We start from the raw sequence: 16236 nt of genomic DNA, 5'->3' as shown, positions 1-16236 counted from the left end.
TTATGGAGTAATCACAATTAAGAACATAAAGGTAACAGGTTATGCCTCCTAATCAGCTTGAACGTATTGACAAAAACGAGGCTAAGAACTAAGGCTAAATAAGGCAAACTGTTTCCTCATTTAAGGTAGCATCAGAGCACAATTTAATCAAGTTTATGGATATCATATCTCAGTAGGTATGAATTTGTATTGTGCAAGCTCTATAAATGAATCATTATTAGGACTGGATTTTTCTCACTGCAAGAAAAACAAAAATTACTGCAAGAACTAGAAATGAAATTGCAAACAAACCCAACATATTCTTGGAACAAGTAATGGGTTTATTCCATGCTGAAAAGAGAAGAAAGAAAATAATGTTTTGTTTATGGAGCCCTCTTTGGTTCCACAGCCAAAACGTTGCGTTTTCTTTCTTCTCTTCAGCATGGAATAATCCTTTACTTGTTCCTTTACAGCCTACGCATGCTGACGCAGCTGTCCACCTGAACTACTCCAAAATATCCTACATATTATAGGAATGGCATCCTATAATATGGCATTATGCATGATGATTATATAATACATCATTTTAAAAAGGACTAGACAGTCATCTTAAGTTATCTGCAGTAATTTATATATTGTCTCAACAGCATCATTACTGGGAACAATGTAATATTTCTTCAATTAAATAATTGCACTAAAAAAAATGTATTATAAAAGCAATTTCTCTTTGTGGTGCTTTGGCACTATGCTTCTCTAAATCTGCCTGCTTCATGCTTAACAAACCATGCATACTGAAAGTGATTTCTATAATAACAACAAAAAAAAAACAATCCAAATCGAATAACTTTAATTATCTTTATTGCAGCAGCTTTGAAGAACATAAAGGAATACAGTTTTTATAGCTTTGAGGATTCTTATTTCATAAGATCAGGAAATTTCGATTTGAACATGTTTTTAAATATCTGGAGCTCCTCTACTGAAAGCTTAAACACCGAAAATGATCTTGAGGTCCGACAGAGTGAGCTTGGTGAAGGAGTCTCCTGACCCCGACAGCACTTTCCTGGCAAGGTCCTTCTTCTTCTCCTGAAGACTGGAGATCTTGTCCTCTACAGTGCCGTCACATACAAACCTTGGGGAAACAAGGGCTCTTTCAGTTAAAGTCCGGGCTGGACGATACGTTTAACTTCAGCAAATAGTTACAGACCTCTGACAGCCTTTCCAGAATCCAAGCTCAATTTCTACCAGGTCCATGCACTTTGCCCAGTTCTGGGAGCCGGGCTGCACAATAATAAAAATAATACTAAAATTAGCCTCTCACCTGTGTATTGTGACGTTTCTCAGCTGGCCCACTCTGTAGATACGATCGCAGGCCTGGTCTTCCAGAGCGGGGTTCCTACCACAGCAAAGACGGAGAAAGTCATTCTCACTGTAAGGTCGCCCATCTCAGTACAGCTGGGCACAATCCTTCGTGTGCGGTGAAGACATGACAGCCACTGTCCACAAAATACCAGGAGAGACTCGATTCAAGCCTCACACAGTCACCAGCAGTCTGCCTCCGACTTTGAAATGGGCACTTCGGCTCCGAGAATGAACTTAACTCAGGGGGCAGCTCTCTCCAACACAATCACTGTGCCAGTTATGACAGGTCACCACGGTTTAATCAGCTACGGATTGCCAGGGGGACTCCAGCTGTCAACATGGACGAAACCTCACCAATGCATGTCGATTAGGAAGAGATGGTTTCCTCCGGTAAGGTTTATTCCAACACCCCCCGCACAGAGAGACACCAGCATCACCTGCAAGCAGGGAAGAACTCATCACTAGCTCGAAGCGCTTTAGTCGTCTCCTTTTTCCTCCTTATCCGTCTTTGGAATGTCACTGTATCTCTAGGTCTTGAAAATAAATTTCAGTGTCAGAGAGCACATTCATTCTGTAATGGTTTATGTTGGGCAGGTGTTGGAGGAAATCTAAGGCGATTCCTCGGTACCTGCGGCCCTTTGGGGTTCGTGTTGAATTCCTCCACCAGCTCCATGCGCTGCCTGGGGCTGACGGAGCCGTCGATGGTGGCGTAGCGCAGGCCCAGCCGGTCCAGGTGAACGGCCACCACCCGCAGCATGGTGGTCCACTGCGAGACGATCACGCTGAGGGAAAGGCAAGAGCTCAGGGCTGGAACTGAGGGCAACCCAGCCTCCTTCCATGAAACAAATATCACTTAAAATCCTCAAATTAAGATCCCAAACTTATTTGTTACAAATAATGCACTTGAAATCAACAGCAATGAATGAAATAGAGAAATCTCAGTTCTCTGTGTCATTTTGAATAACTTTTTTTTTTTTAAGAGTCCTGCATTTATCTTAAGATATGGATTCCAGCAAGGAGTTCAGATTGTTCCCATGATCTCCTGAACCACATGGTATCAGATGACTTACCTTTTCTGAGCCTCTGATTTTCGTCCGATTTCCTTCAGTTCAGCGAGAACTGCAGAAATCTAATAAACAGCAAATGGGTAGCATGTTCAATATTCCTACTAAAGGGGATGAGACACAGGACTTAAATCATACGGAGGAGAGTAAATTATTTCACAGTAAGATCATGCTCTTGAAATCGCTTTACTACACTAAGTATTTTTTCACAACTAAAATCATTAGGAGCAGCATTTATCTTCCACTTGGCCAGAAAATGCGAAAATATAATATTGTATCAGGGCTCGGAGAGTAGCAGAAACAGTTGAAACAGGCCATGTCAGCAAACATTTGTTATGTTTTCAGCCCAATGCTGTCCCATTCTTGTAGTAAGATAACTTTTAACTGTGTTAAAGGAAAACTGCACTCCCAATTTCTCAGACCGGTTATTACATCTCGCTAAAAAAATAAATACACTGACGGTATAGAAACATTTAACAAATTTCGAATGAAGCACAAAACCGCAAGCTTTGTGAAAGAACCAGAAGTTGCAGTGTTGTTTCACAAGCCGCTGGTCTCGCCACAGGTGAGAGTTTCCAAGAACTGTGACATGATGCAGCCCTTCCTGCTCACTAGTCACTGTAATGAGTAACTTAAGGTGATGAAGAGCGAATAAGCACAGGTTGTGCAAGCAGACATTTCACCCCAGAAATGTTCCAACACGATCTGCATGCCGATTTAAGAAGCAGTATTCCTCATCAAAACCCTTTCGAAATTGAGAGCCACATTTCTATTAGATTAAAAGAGATGTATTTACAAGCCTGCTCGTTTACAATGTAACAGCGCCACTTCGTGTCACCGGATGTTTTGTTGCCCAGTTCTGAATCACAGACAATGATGGCAATATGGCGCTAGGCACACCTGGGAATTTTGTGATGTAAACTGGAAGTTTTACAAGTTATTTTACTTTTAGAATGGTTTGCAATGCACTCATGATTCTTTCGAACCCATAAATACAAAAATAGCATGGTAGCTCCGCTTCAAGGATAAGAGTGTGTGGGACTGAAAGTGCTCATTCCAGCAGTTTTCTACAGGAATGAGCTGGGAGCTTGTATTAGTCAGGGAAGGAGAGGGAACTATTCTGTGCCTCAGATCCCACACACATACGGTTTCTGAGGGAGGCTGCTCACTTGACTGGGATTCCTAATATTTTGGGAGAAGCTTGAGATCCACTACATGAAGGATCTGTTGTCGTTCTTTCTCCTGCTTTACCTTTGTGCTCTCCTTTGTCTCGTCGAAGAGGTCGGACCTGAAGTTTTTTCCATTCAGGGAGACTGTGGATTTGGGATCAGGACCAGACAGCTCCGACAAGGACAGGGCATTGAGCTGCTCCTCCAGGGAAAGCGCTATTCCTTCATCCTGCAGTTCTGCACGATCCAGTGTCTACACAATCCGGGCAGCAAAGAACACACGATGCCATAAGTCATGCTCAAGCATTTACTTAACCAACAGTACCTCCCACTTCAGCCCAGCCCTTTACGACACTTTATACAGTCATTCAGCAATTAATTCAGGAATTCCTTCTCAGTACTGTAGTCCTCACATGAGGCCAAATCGTGTAAAAATCCTTCTGCCTCTCCAAGCCACAGCATCGCCGCAGCAGAGCAAAGCCTGTCAATATTGGCCCCAAAAAGTGACCCAACGTTCGCGGAGAAAGGAAATCCGAAAGCAGAAAGAAAAGCCGGTGGCGGCTCCTACCTTCCTCAGCAGCGAGAGGTGGCAGCAGCACTGGCGCAGCCTCAGGAGCAGGGACAGGATGTGCACCGTGCTGGTGGCGTGGGCCCGAGACTGCTGCGGGGCGCCAGCGAGCACGTCCCTCTGGCACACGACAAACTCCTGTGCAACTGCAGGCACAAAAACATGTTACGTAGTTTTTCGAGACTTCATTCCCCCCCCCAAAACAGCTTATTCCAACTTCCAGAGCCTTACTGCAGGAAGTTATGTGCCTATAATCAAATCATCATTTAAACCAAGTCCGACAACACAATCTGAAGATGTCTATGGTGCACCTGATGACAGTTTAATCCTCCCACTTTGAGTCATTAAGGAAACAAATAACCTGAGCTTTGAGAATAATGTTATAATTAGGAGCCATGTGAAAATCATGAATCGTAATAAACGTAGAACAAAGATGACACAACTTTACTGTTTCACACAGCATTACCAAAAACTAAAGTATTCTCTCTACAGGACTTTCTACAGAAACGTCATCAGTAAATCTCAGTCTGCGGCTCCTGGAGACACACAAATAAATGAGAGGTCTTACAACAATGGTGCACGAAAATATTGATTATTATGACCTTTTAATGTGGTACACAGCATGCACTACAGTCGTATAGTAAAGGTGATGAACTGAGATGGACAAGGTGTTGACTAGACAGTATGTGATCGCAAGTGTGTGAATGGAGGAGGCCTCAGCGGTGAACAAGACAACAGCCCCTGACAGAGGAAAAGTTTTAATATCCTGGATTAGTGACTTTCAGTTTGCACGGGCGGTTAATCTCAGACCTTTGTCAAAGGGATTATTTTTATTTTCCACCTCCTTGGTTTCCTGGCGTTCATATCTCTTTAGGTAAGACTGCAGGGTTGATCTGCAAGACACAGATAAAAATGTGTTATACCGTTGCTGTTTAATACATCTTTAAATATCAAATTATTCTAAAAAAATCTTAGAACTCTGCAAAAAGCTTATGTGTTATTTACATTTTAGATTTTAGAATGCTTATGGTCAAATATAAAAAACAATTAGGAATCTTAAAACACCTACCAGTAACTATACTTACACAGACTTTGCAAAAAGTACATTATAAACAGACTGTTCATCTTCAGACAGCTTTAAACGGTGAGTATGACAGCAACGTTCAGGCAGAGAAACCTAAAAATGTAATTTATGGAAGAAAAGAAGATCAGGCTGCTGTTCACATACAGCACAGCTTATCGGTGCATCAAAGATTTCAGCTGCAATCATGGGAAAGATGAGCAAATACCTCGAGATAAAACGCCTAACTCCTGCAGTAATAAAACAGATGTTCCATTTAGAAGACATAAACCTGTTTGGAAACGATATGCATGGAGATCTACCTTCCAACCCGGCGCCCATGTCTTAATCACTTAACCCCAACCTCAAACTGCGAGACCAACCCAGAGGCAATTATTATTATTATTATTATTATTATTGAATAGAGACCCATGGAGCTCTCTGGGCAGGTGAGAAATGAATGTTGCACTGTTCTTGGGGTAGTCTGAGGCCTGAAGGTGCATATGACCAACTTTTAACTTGAATTTTCTTACAATTAGAATTCTAAGATTTTGCTCCATGTCAAACGCGTCCTTTTCTCCTTGCTGAATCCAGAAACGTTTGCTGCAGACTATCTTTACGGCCTGTTAGAAACGTTCAGCTGACAGCGCAATAAGTCAATGCATATCCTTCACTGCCGGCTTGATGATAGATAACCCTCACCCGTGCGTGTCATCCTGTACAATGTGGGAATATCAGAGGTTTACCAAAACAGTTATATGAATGTGAAGAAGGAGTTTCACTAATTAGAGCACTATACCAGGGGTTTTCCGGTGGAATCAAACTGGTCCTTGGTCCTGCGCAGCAGGAGGGCTTTGGTGAGGATGTTCAGTCTCTCTCCTCCCCTCTTAGAGCCATTGTCCACGTGTGCCTTCCACAGCTTGTAGTCATCAAAGGGGGAGCACCTGAGAAACCTACAGCAACACGACGGCAGCTCATGGCTCATGCACTGACAGAGCTGGTCAGTAATTCGATATCTAGCAAACAACACTTTTTTTGAAGGTACTGGTGCCCCAAAAGCAAGTTCCACCTTTCACCACAAATTCCATGCTTTTAAATCCGTTTCGGCTTACAACGAAACACTGAACATTATTAGATCTAATGATATGCTTATTTACTGTTCATGGGGCTGAGCTGGCTTTTGAATTAAGGCTTATAAAAAATTAGGACACATGGAAGTAAATAAAGTATAAGAACTTAACTGGCCAGATATACTTAACATAAATATATAAATATATCCTGATACACAAAACCATCTTGTTAGATCTTAGACACAGATATATGTAACCAAGTAGCCAACTTGAAGGAGGTTGTTTCTGCTGGCAGCCAGAGGCCGGAGCCAGAGATGTGCTGTGTGGCGCTGGGCCGAACTCGTACTTCAGCAGCGAGTACAGGTCCAGCAGGTTGTTCTGAACGGGGGTGCCGGTCACAGCCCAGCGCGAGCCCGCGCGCAGCTGGCACACGGCCAGGGAGGTCTGCACCCGCGGGTTCTTGACGTTGTGGGCCTCGTCCAGAACGATGCGGGACCACGTCACGGTCAGCAGGGGCGGCCGCGGCCGAGCGGGAGGCTGAAAGCAGACCGGCGCCGTGATGAGCTCCATGCAAGACGACACAGGGAACGCCATTCAAAAGCCGTCGGCATCAGGGCTTAAAACAGCACTATCCAGGTCAATCTGGATATAGCATTCTTAGGGTCTGAGTGTTTGGACCAAAAAAACTACTTGCTTCTTTAGCACATTGGCTATAGCCCAACAGGGCTGCACTGCATCTCAAGCTACGAGGACAAGGGGGAATGCTAACTCGTACGGGCCTCGGGGGTTTCTGGGGGTGTAATAACGTTAGCTCCTGCTCATTTGCCATGTTGAGCTCTGCATTTTCCTAATCTTTTAGATCTTTGTTCCCACCCAAATGTTATACCAGCCCTTTATATCACTAGCCCTGTAACAGAATACGGTGGGGCGGAGCGGTGGCTCTGTGGTTCAGGATCTGCGCCTGTGGCTGGAAGGTTGCCAGTTCGTATCCCGCGGCCGGCAGAGGAATCCTACTCCGTTGGGCCCCTGAGCAAGGCCCTTCACCCCAGCTGCTCCAGGGCCGCCGTATAAATGGCTGACCCTGCGCTCTGACCCCCAGCTTCTCTCTCCCTGTCTGTGTGTCTCATGGAGAGCAAGCTGGGGTTTGTGAAAAGACAAATTCCTAATACAAGAAATTGTATATGGCCAATAAAGTGATCGTATCTAATCTAATACACTTCAGCTTTCCACATTGTTGTCATCTGTTCGCACGTACCCAACTCTCCCTTGCAGAGGGCCAACTGTGATTATTTCCCTGCTCTGGCCTCCACGACACTAGAAACTATCTGCACTTCTGACTTCCTGAGTGGAATCAAGCACCTCGACTCCCCTTTGTTCCCAGAATGAGGGGCCTCACGCGGCACCTTCATTCCAAGTCAAGACACTGATCGTTTCTTGTACGTTTCGGAACAAAAACCCCAAGTAAGAACCTCGATAAGCATAATATTATTATAATATACAGCAGTTTAACATGGACATGGTGACTGACAGAAGCCAACAAACACTTCCTCACCTCCTCCGCTGCCCCGTCCTTCATTGACGGGATCTCCTTGGACACCAGGCTGTACGTTGTCACCACCACATCATGCTCCGCTAGTCTGAGGGATACAGCGGTAAATAATCAGACAAATGACATTTAGCATCAGAATTTGAACTCAGCAAAATAAAATAACCTTTCTCCCCCCCCACCCAATCACTGTGATTCGCCCATAAATTACAACATCTTTTACCTTTATGTTCTTTTCTTTGCCATGTCCTCTCACAAGAAGTTACATAATCTACAGGATGACATGCGACCTGCTAAATAAATGGAATACTGTGCAATCTTCTCCGGTGTGAGAGCAACCATTACATCACAAAAGACCAGCACTCAGCCTTGTGTTTTTCTACTGGCCAGAAGATGTGCTCAGACCTATCTGCATGAAATCTACTATAAATAGTGGTTACCAGAAAAGGACACAATATTAAAAGTTACCCACTTGTGTGCTGGTCAACAATCTGGCAGCAATTTCCCTACAAAGGCTTCTTTAATCCATCCAAGACTTTCTCAAGTGCTTGAGAACACTAACTCAACTCAGAAATTCATGACCTCGGAAAAATGCAGCAGGTTTTCCGCTTAAAAGCTTAAGGTGCATTTCCTTTAGTGCTTTATGTCCTTCTTTTTATACAGTTTAGAGTAAATACAATTTACCCCACCTAAGCACGTATTGGTATACCTCACACCTGATGAAGGCTCCACGGCCGAAATGCTGTGTTTTCTTTCTTTTCTTTTCAGCATGGAATAAACCTATTACTGGTTCCTTTGCTGCCTACGCATGCTGACGCAGCTGCCCACCTGAACTACTACGTATTGGTATATCCTACTTAAGAGCATTACATTACCTATGTTTATTAAATGTACTTAGGTTCTCATTTTGTCAGGGCCGTTAGTGCATTTAACACTTTCAAGTCAGTGACAGCAGCAGTAGCGACCTACTGAAATGACTAAAGGCACTCAAGGGCACTCAGAAGCAGGCAGAAAACAAACGGAAACGAAGAAATGGAGGGCGCGATGTGCGATCGAAGAGCAGTCCGACGCCTACCGGCCCCTGGCCTTGAGCGCACTGCTACACAACAGCGTTTCTCAAGGAGACGCCCAGCAGGAGCACCGCCTGCAGAGAGGTCTTACATGCGTGCACTCCTCTGCCTGTTGGGCCCATGGTACAGACAGACGCTCAGCGCCGAGCCCCTCACATGCTTCTCAACCTCCATCTTCCAGTGGTGAATGAGAGAAGCAGGACAGATGATCAGAGTTCCCTGGGACACCACAGGGGAAGGATCTGTCAAACGATTAACAATTAAATCACATTTATTAATGTGGCGTGGCGGAACCAACCATTCAATTTAACATCAGTGAAAAATCGGTGTCTTTCCTTTATTATAGCTTAATAAAACACACAGAATTAAACCATTCTTGTAAATAAACTACCGTTTTTGGAAATCCAGCCTTCCGGTTTTTTGTCCTTCTTCTCCTTCTTCCTCTGTGCCAGGATGAGCGCGATCATCGTCAGAGTCTTCCCTAAGCCCATATCATCCGCTGTGGGAAGGAAGAGATGGGATTTTCGAACTGTGGCTGAACTGGCAGGCAGCTTCACCGATCTGTTCAATGAGGGAGAGCCTCCGAAAGCACTGTCTCCTCTCGCATTCAAAACAAAAAAGACAAAACGTTTCCATGCCATTTTAAACTTTACTGCTGTTTGTTGCAGAATATTGCTCCAAAAATATTCCTACAGAAACCCCAAACACTCAAGTCAGTGAATACGTTTTGACCAAGCTAAGAAAGAAGGAAGTGTCTGAAATGTCTTTAAGAACTCTGCACCTGTCTGAGCTGCCAAAGCCACTGGGCTGAAGACAGAACAGGTAGAATACAATACTGATGTCACGTCAACCAGAGAGGCAGTTAAACAGAAGCAATAACTGTGCTTGGAACTACAGTATTATGTAGGAAAACATCTGAGGGTTGCTGCAAAACAGCTTTTATAAGTGGATTATTTGTTACAATTAACCTAATTATTCCCTTGATCCTATACAGGATTTTGAAGAGGATCTTTTCATTCCGTTGATTATTCAAAACCTTCAATTCATTAAAATTACAGCTAACTATCAGGCACCATGAAGCTTGATTAGGAGTCCTGCAATTATGTAATTGATTAAATAATGAGACTGATTCAGGTGGCACAAAAAACAGAGGACAGTAAGTCTTCTAGGAAGAGGGTTTGCAACCCCCGCTTCAAAAAAGATGAAAGGTGACAGGCTGAGGAGACAGGCTAGAGAGCATCAGATGTTTGAAAACCATTTCTTTACCAAGAATTCCTCCACTAGGTTTCTGAGTCTCGCGCCACAGAAGCCAAGCCAGGGCCTGTTTCTGATGAGGCAGCAGGTGGACCTGATCAGGGAAAAAACAAGTCCATTCAGAAGAACACAGTTCTCAGTAGATACAAAACAAGCACTTCACTTCTCAATCAATACGTTTAGACATTATTTCTTAAACTACATATACAAACATCATAACATACGGATGCTCACACTTGAAGAAGGCTCCACGGCCAAAACGTTGTGTTTTCTTTCTTCTTTTTTTCAGCATGGAATAAACCTATTACTTGTTCCTCTGCATCATAACATACGCCTACCAATATTAAACTTGGGGCTTGGGAGTGTTTTGTGTTCCGACAGGCCCGACAGGTCACCATGAATAAGCAGCATAGACTTCAACTACCTTGAGCTCCTTCGGATCCTCGGCTTCTGCTTCTGCAGCCGGACAGGACTCAAGAGACTTGTACAGATGGTCTATAGCGTCTGATATCGTGCTACCATACAGGCGATTGTACTGGGGGTTCACTGGAGATGAAAAAACACAAAAATGGTTACATCGCACAACTGCAATAAACATAAAAATACACTGCCTTCAGAACATGCATTTTAGCTTAGGTAAAACACATTTCACAGCCCTAAGGTGTAATATACACTTTTCAGTAATAACCTTGTATATTGAAGATGAGATCACAATTTTTACAACACATTGTGTGAGGCGACAATTAAGAAATCCTCTGCTTACGCCAGTAATGGCACCTTCTGAGCTTGCTGTGCCTTACACTGAAAAATAACCCGCTTTAAAGCTGGTGCCAAAAGTGATCTGCTCCTCCGAAAACAAACACTAATAAGTGGAATTCTAAATTCTAGTTTTTTACTCTGGCACATGTGTCCTTTTTAAGTCTCTCGACCTTATTAGACTGCCAGATGAACAGAGATAAAAATCTAGGCTATGGGATCTTCCAAACTCTTTTCCCCAGAGCTTGGCCTAAATGCCCCAGTAAAAACAGCCGGCGGGCGTCCAGCTCTGGGGCGCCTGCAGGTGCCCGCCTCCTCCTCAGCCAGGAGGGGGAGCAGCGTGTTGCTGGCACACGTACCCCCAGACCTGTGGCAGTCCGCTCCCAGGGCGCTGGGCGCAGGGGCAGGCAGCAGAACGGTGCCCCCGGGCCTGCCGACTGGGTCCTGCTGGCTGGGCGCCGGCACACAGCGCTCTTCTCCTCCTCCCCGGGCGTCTGAACACAACACAACGAGATGCTGCAGTGAACTACTGACACAGCTCACGGGAATAAACACCGAGACCAAGTGAACAGGAATATTTTCCCTGCAAAAGGGGAACTGCATTAACCACTCACTTTATGCACTTGCGATTAAGGAATTATCGTATACATTTTCTGAATGCGTTAATACCTGTTCCTTCTGTATGTGCCCTGACTTTCGCTTACAGTACAAGCACATCTAACAGTGCACATACTGTCTGTCCTGCCCACCACCCCTTAAGCCATTTTTGTGAGTTTGAACTCAATACATCCTGCCCAATATGGATGTTCATCTGCCAGAGAACCACAGCCTTCAGTTTCTGCCAGTCAGTGAATCACTGCACATCAATGGCAAATAACGCCTCTTTATTTCTTTTTAATTTGGGTTCTTTTCTACTTTAGACTGTATGCTTTTTTAAACCAGTAATGTTTATAGAAAGACATACGGTACAAATACTATATAATTACCTTCCATGACTGTTATTAATATATGTATTATCTCATGTCACTTACTTCTAATTACTGCCTTGAAATGTATTTGCATTGACCGAATCTAACCTTAACGAACAACCTAACTGAGAAGCGCATAATTTTCAGATAACGAGGAGCTGATGTATTGCAGAACAAGAACAAGGACCAATTATGAAAAAACCAGCAACACTTTGAGTAATTCAAGCATTGCAACTGTGAAACTACAGATGAAGATACTGAACTTTATCTTTTATTTAAAGAAATACTTTTTTCTGCCACCGGCTCATGGTTCTCACCTCGTTTGTTACTGTCCTCATCCGAGGCAACAGACAGGCTCAACGATTCCAGAGCATCTTCTAACTCCTTAACCTGGCTTATCAGCCTCTGACCTTTATCAGGGAGTGTAGAAATATTCACAGTGGACAAAGTAACCTAAAAAACAACAGCACGTCATTGAATATGCGTTTTACAGCCCCACCGTCCATGACAACAGCCGAGGCAAGACAAGCTCGCAGAGGTCCACCAACCTCTCTAATCAACACTCTTTCTCAATATCAAAAACACAACTTCTAGTTAAATAAAAAACTCAATAGTTATTCAGGAGGAAGCCGTTTTTTGTTTGTTTATACTGTAGGTCATGGTTTTACAAATTAATTTAATTTAACTTTTCCCCACACTCAACAACACAGTAGGATGGTCTAATTTTTCCAGAAAGTGGCCAAGCGCGGGCACGGCGTGGGCACGCCTACCTTCTTCTGTCTGAGCTGGGCAGAGAGCGTGCTGTGGAGCACCTGCGGGTCCGGGGGCCGCGACTGAGACAAGGGCAGGAAACCGTGGAAGCTCGTTAGAGTCTTCTGCACAAGGGCCGCGGGACAGGTCTTCTTGTTTCCAGGCTGCACAGACACTATCAAGACATCTTCGTCCACCGTCCTCTCAGCCTGCTCCCCCGTCCGCTCCATGGAGGGATGACGTTTCTCGATCGGCCCGGGCGTGGGGTGTGGGTCACTCGGAGGACGTGCTTCCGCCTTCCGAGACTCAGCTCGCGAGGGCTTTGGAGACCCCCTGCAAGTCGCGACCTTTGCCCCCGAAGCACAGCCTTCGTCTTCCCTTTCGCCGTCTCCGATGCTCTCCTGCTTCAGAGCTTTGTCCTTCCTGACGGGCCCTTGGTCGTTCTCTGGGATCGGCTCCGATTCGCGCTCCTTGCTCACTGAGCCCGGAGGCTGGCTGTGGTCCCTCCCTGCCGCCGAGCTCTCGGGCTGCTCCGGGCGCCCGCTCCAGATGCCCGATTCCTCCCGGCTGCCCTCCGGCTGCAGACGCTCTTCTCTGGGGACACGGCGAGAGCCATCCTGCTTCGACAGGCCCTCCTGCGCTGCCTGCCCGTCTGCAGGCCATCTCTGCTTCAGCTTCACGCCTGCGGGAAACCGCTTCTCCCTCCAGGACTCGGGGGCAGGGGGGGCTGCCCCGGCCTGGTTCCCCTCCCCCTCCGCTCCTCCCAGCCCCGCTCGCTCATCCCCGCCTTCGTGGAGCGCCTTCCAGTCGGAAGACCTCGCAGGCTCGCTCGTCACCCTGAACGGGTTTCTCTCCACAGGGTCCTTGCTCCGCTGGGATTCTCCATTTAACGGGGGGCTCTTCCCTTCCCGCTTCGCCTGCTGCGGATAAAAGACATGCCTTCATACGCAAGCCAGTGCTTTCTCACACCGCTCCGATCTGGACTGATGTGGAAGTTCAAGGACTGTCCCTGCCTGCCGTGATAAATATTTCAGTTGCACAATATTAATACGCCCAACCAAGTATGCTGGAAGATGTTTGTTTTTTTTAAAGTCAATGACCTTTTCTCTACTAAGGTTCAATAAATTCCTCGTGTTTGAATAGATAGCATTATGCTAGCCAAGTGTAGCTTGGGAAATAAGATAATCCCAAACTGAACAGAAACCTAACATTTCTTGAAAACGTAATGCTGTGCAGTGCAATAAGATTCAAGCACAGTAAAGCCTGTTAATATTTCATAGATGACATTCAATAAATCAAGAAATTGCATGCATTCGAGAAGTTTTAAAACAAACGCGCTCCTTCAAGGAAACATAGTGTAGGGAGCTGCATCAGCGTTCACAGGCTGTTCCTTTACATACAAGTGATGCCATTACAAATTGTATAATTTATTTTTAAAAATGCATTCCATTTGTAGAAGAACATTTTTGCACACCTGCCATGGAATATTCCCACACCATTTCTTCCCTTCAGCCTTCCCTGTAACGCAACGAAATAACAATCTGAAAATCAAGTCAGAGAGAGAGAGAGAGAGGTCAAATCATTTTCATCCACACCTGCGAAACCCTGGTGACAAGCTACTCTGCTGGAATTTGATGTCGAACGATCTTTCTCAACACGTTCCACAAAGTCCATTCCACATCCCATCTGAACTACAGCTCGCATCCGCTAGCAGTACCGGCTCTCGAAACAACGTGACCAGACACACCTGTAGCCCGGCCTTCCTTCGTGCTTCACGAGAGCCTGCAGCTCGACCCAGGAGTCTTCATGATGCAGGCAGCGAGACGGAGGGATACTTAAATAAAACACAAAACACAACACTGGAGCAAAAACAGACGCACCAGCAACACCTGCCCCTAGATGTCCGAGAAAATGCGATCAATGGTTTCTCTAATAATGCTCCATTGGAACATTCACATCTATTCATTACATTCGTGTCCCTGTTTGGGGCAGACTCCTCCCTACCCATGCACATGACAAAAATAACAAGGGACAAACTTTAAATAGGCACATTTCCGTCCTGTTATTTATACTGTGATTCCTAAAGCTGTAGCTGATTCGAGTACTCAGCAGAAGGCGGCCAGGTTACAGCCCTCCACACTCCCATCAATGGGCACCATTCTAGTCTTGGTGCAGAGATACGGTTTTAACGACTTTAAGATGTCAAACGCCCTCGAATTACGCTTATTAAAATATCCGACACATCGATACTACCCCACTCGATCGCAGTGTAAAGTCGAGACACACATACTGGGCGGGTTTAGTGAAGTCGCAGGCGGCCCCTCCTTGTGAAGTGCAGAGGTAGAAGCTCTTGCCTTTGTTCGGCCCGTCTCTCACACCGGTCTTCAGCAAGCACGGCCTTCCTGGAGCGCCAACAAGCAGACAGAACAGAGAGCACAGCCCATTTCTCCTCTGTCCAGCTCACAGCATGGCATACAGACGCACATCGCTGCCACCGAGAAGAAACACATCTCCACGTTTATCAGGCGATAATGACCTCGCAATCGCAGCAGAGTCTTGGTGAGGGATCTGAGTGTCCTTATGCTTATAGTGACTCTTCTCACACGAGCTGTTTCATTAGCATGTCATCCCGGCTCAACCCGGTCGAAAGTTAACTTTGTAGAAAGTCTGGGGGCGCTGGACACCCTCACGACCACCACAGTGAAAGGTTATACGATGAGCTTTTATGTGCAACAACAGCACCATGTGACGTATCTTGTTCGTATAAATGACTGAAAATTATTTATCACGTAATTTTTTTTTTGCTTTTTGATGGCAGCAATGAGTTTCCGTAATGGTATGCGATTTCACAAAAAGTAACGTAGTGTTTTCCCCTACTCTCCACAGCTACTGCTCGTAAAAAAAAGGCTGTGTACGCAGAGCCTGGAAAACAAGATCGGCTCAGTAAAGGCTATGGCTTTATCAGCGAGGCAGATAAAGACGAGAACATATCCCCCCTTCTTCTCGAAACGCCGGGTTTCACGGAGTCCGTCCCCCCCCCCCAACATGTGTCTTAATTAGATTCAAGCTCAAACTCGTTTCCTTGTCTAAAACCCAGAGTCGCCATGCGAGTTCAGCACTCACGAACCCCAGGGGAGTTCCGCACACTTGCGTCTTGGGCCGCAGCCGCGACAGAGACTCACCGTGCCTGTCACAGATGACTTCTTCCATGGCAGGATGTGTTACTGTATCCTCCACCGGTCTCCTCCGACTTGCCATCCATTTGCCGGGAACTAACGCGCAGCCGCAACTCAACTCAAAGCCCGGGCCGCGGAGTTTTTTTTTATCCAATGAGACGTGAACCCGCAACAGTTTTGAAGGCGGGCACAGGGGAAAGCCTTTCATGTTTGGCTCAGTCTCGTTTCGATTTATCCAATAATTTTGATTTCGCTAGCATTGGTGTCATCACGCCTCATAAAGACGTTCAGAAGAATGAGTGGGAAAAGTCAGTGGTTAGGTTATTGATTTGCATTGCTTATGTGTAACATTTTCCTTTTCTCTTTAATATAGATATTAAAATACAAATATACTGTAAACAGTGCCAATACTACAGGATGAAATGTTATATACTTAAAAAACAACAT

At 45.3% G+C, this 16236-nt stretch overlaps 1 protein-coding gene across 3 annotated transcripts; it reads right to left on the bottom strand.

Annotated features, from left to right (window-relative positions):
• Positions 1-820: 820 nt before the first annotated feature.
• On the bottom strand, positions 821-15929 carry ttf2 (transcription termination factor, RNA polymerase II). 3 transcript variants are annotated; one of them, XM_088644681.1, is made up of 23 exons: positions 15796-15929; positions 14904-15015; positions 14361-14447; positions 14088-14154; positions 12634-13533; positions 12181-12316; positions 11255-11389; positions 10564-10685; positions 10152-10233; positions 9277-9384; positions 8977-9127; positions 7822-7906; positions 6616-6806; positions 5999-6152; positions 5225-5316; positions 4950-5032; positions 4140-4285; positions 3654-3824; positions 2409-2467; positions 1967-2120; positions 1693-1775; positions 1298-1372; positions 821-1108 (listed from the first exon to the last, which is right to left on the bottom strand). In XM_088644681.1, exons 1-23 carry the CDS (start codon positions 15869-15871, stop codon positions 964-966), a joined length of 3414 nt encoding a protein of 1137 aa, XP_088500807.1. In that variant the 5' UTR covers positions 15872-15929; the 3' UTR covers positions 821-963. The 3 variants fall into 3 exon arrangements, with proteins under 3 accessions (XP_088500807.1, XP_088500816.1, XP_088500824.1); XM_088644690.1 differs by having other exon boundaries at positions 12634-13530; XM_088644698.1 differs by lacking the exons at positions 821-1108; positions 1298-1372 and having other exon boundaries at positions 1731-1871.
• Positions 15930-16236: the final 307 nt, after the last annotated feature.

The sequence above is a fragment of the Lepisosteus platostomus genome, chromosome 2 (assembly GCF_059453375.1).
Source record: "Lepisosteus platostomus isolate fLepPlt1 chromosome 2, fLepPlt1.hap1, whole genome shotgun sequence".
In the NCBI taxonomy this organism is placed as follows: Eukaryota; Metazoa; Chordata; class Actinopteri; order Semionotiformes; family Lepisosteidae; genus Lepisosteus; species Lepisosteus platostomus.
Note: the sequence above shows the minus strand (reverse complement) of the source record. Positions and strands in the feature narration are given on the sequence as shown.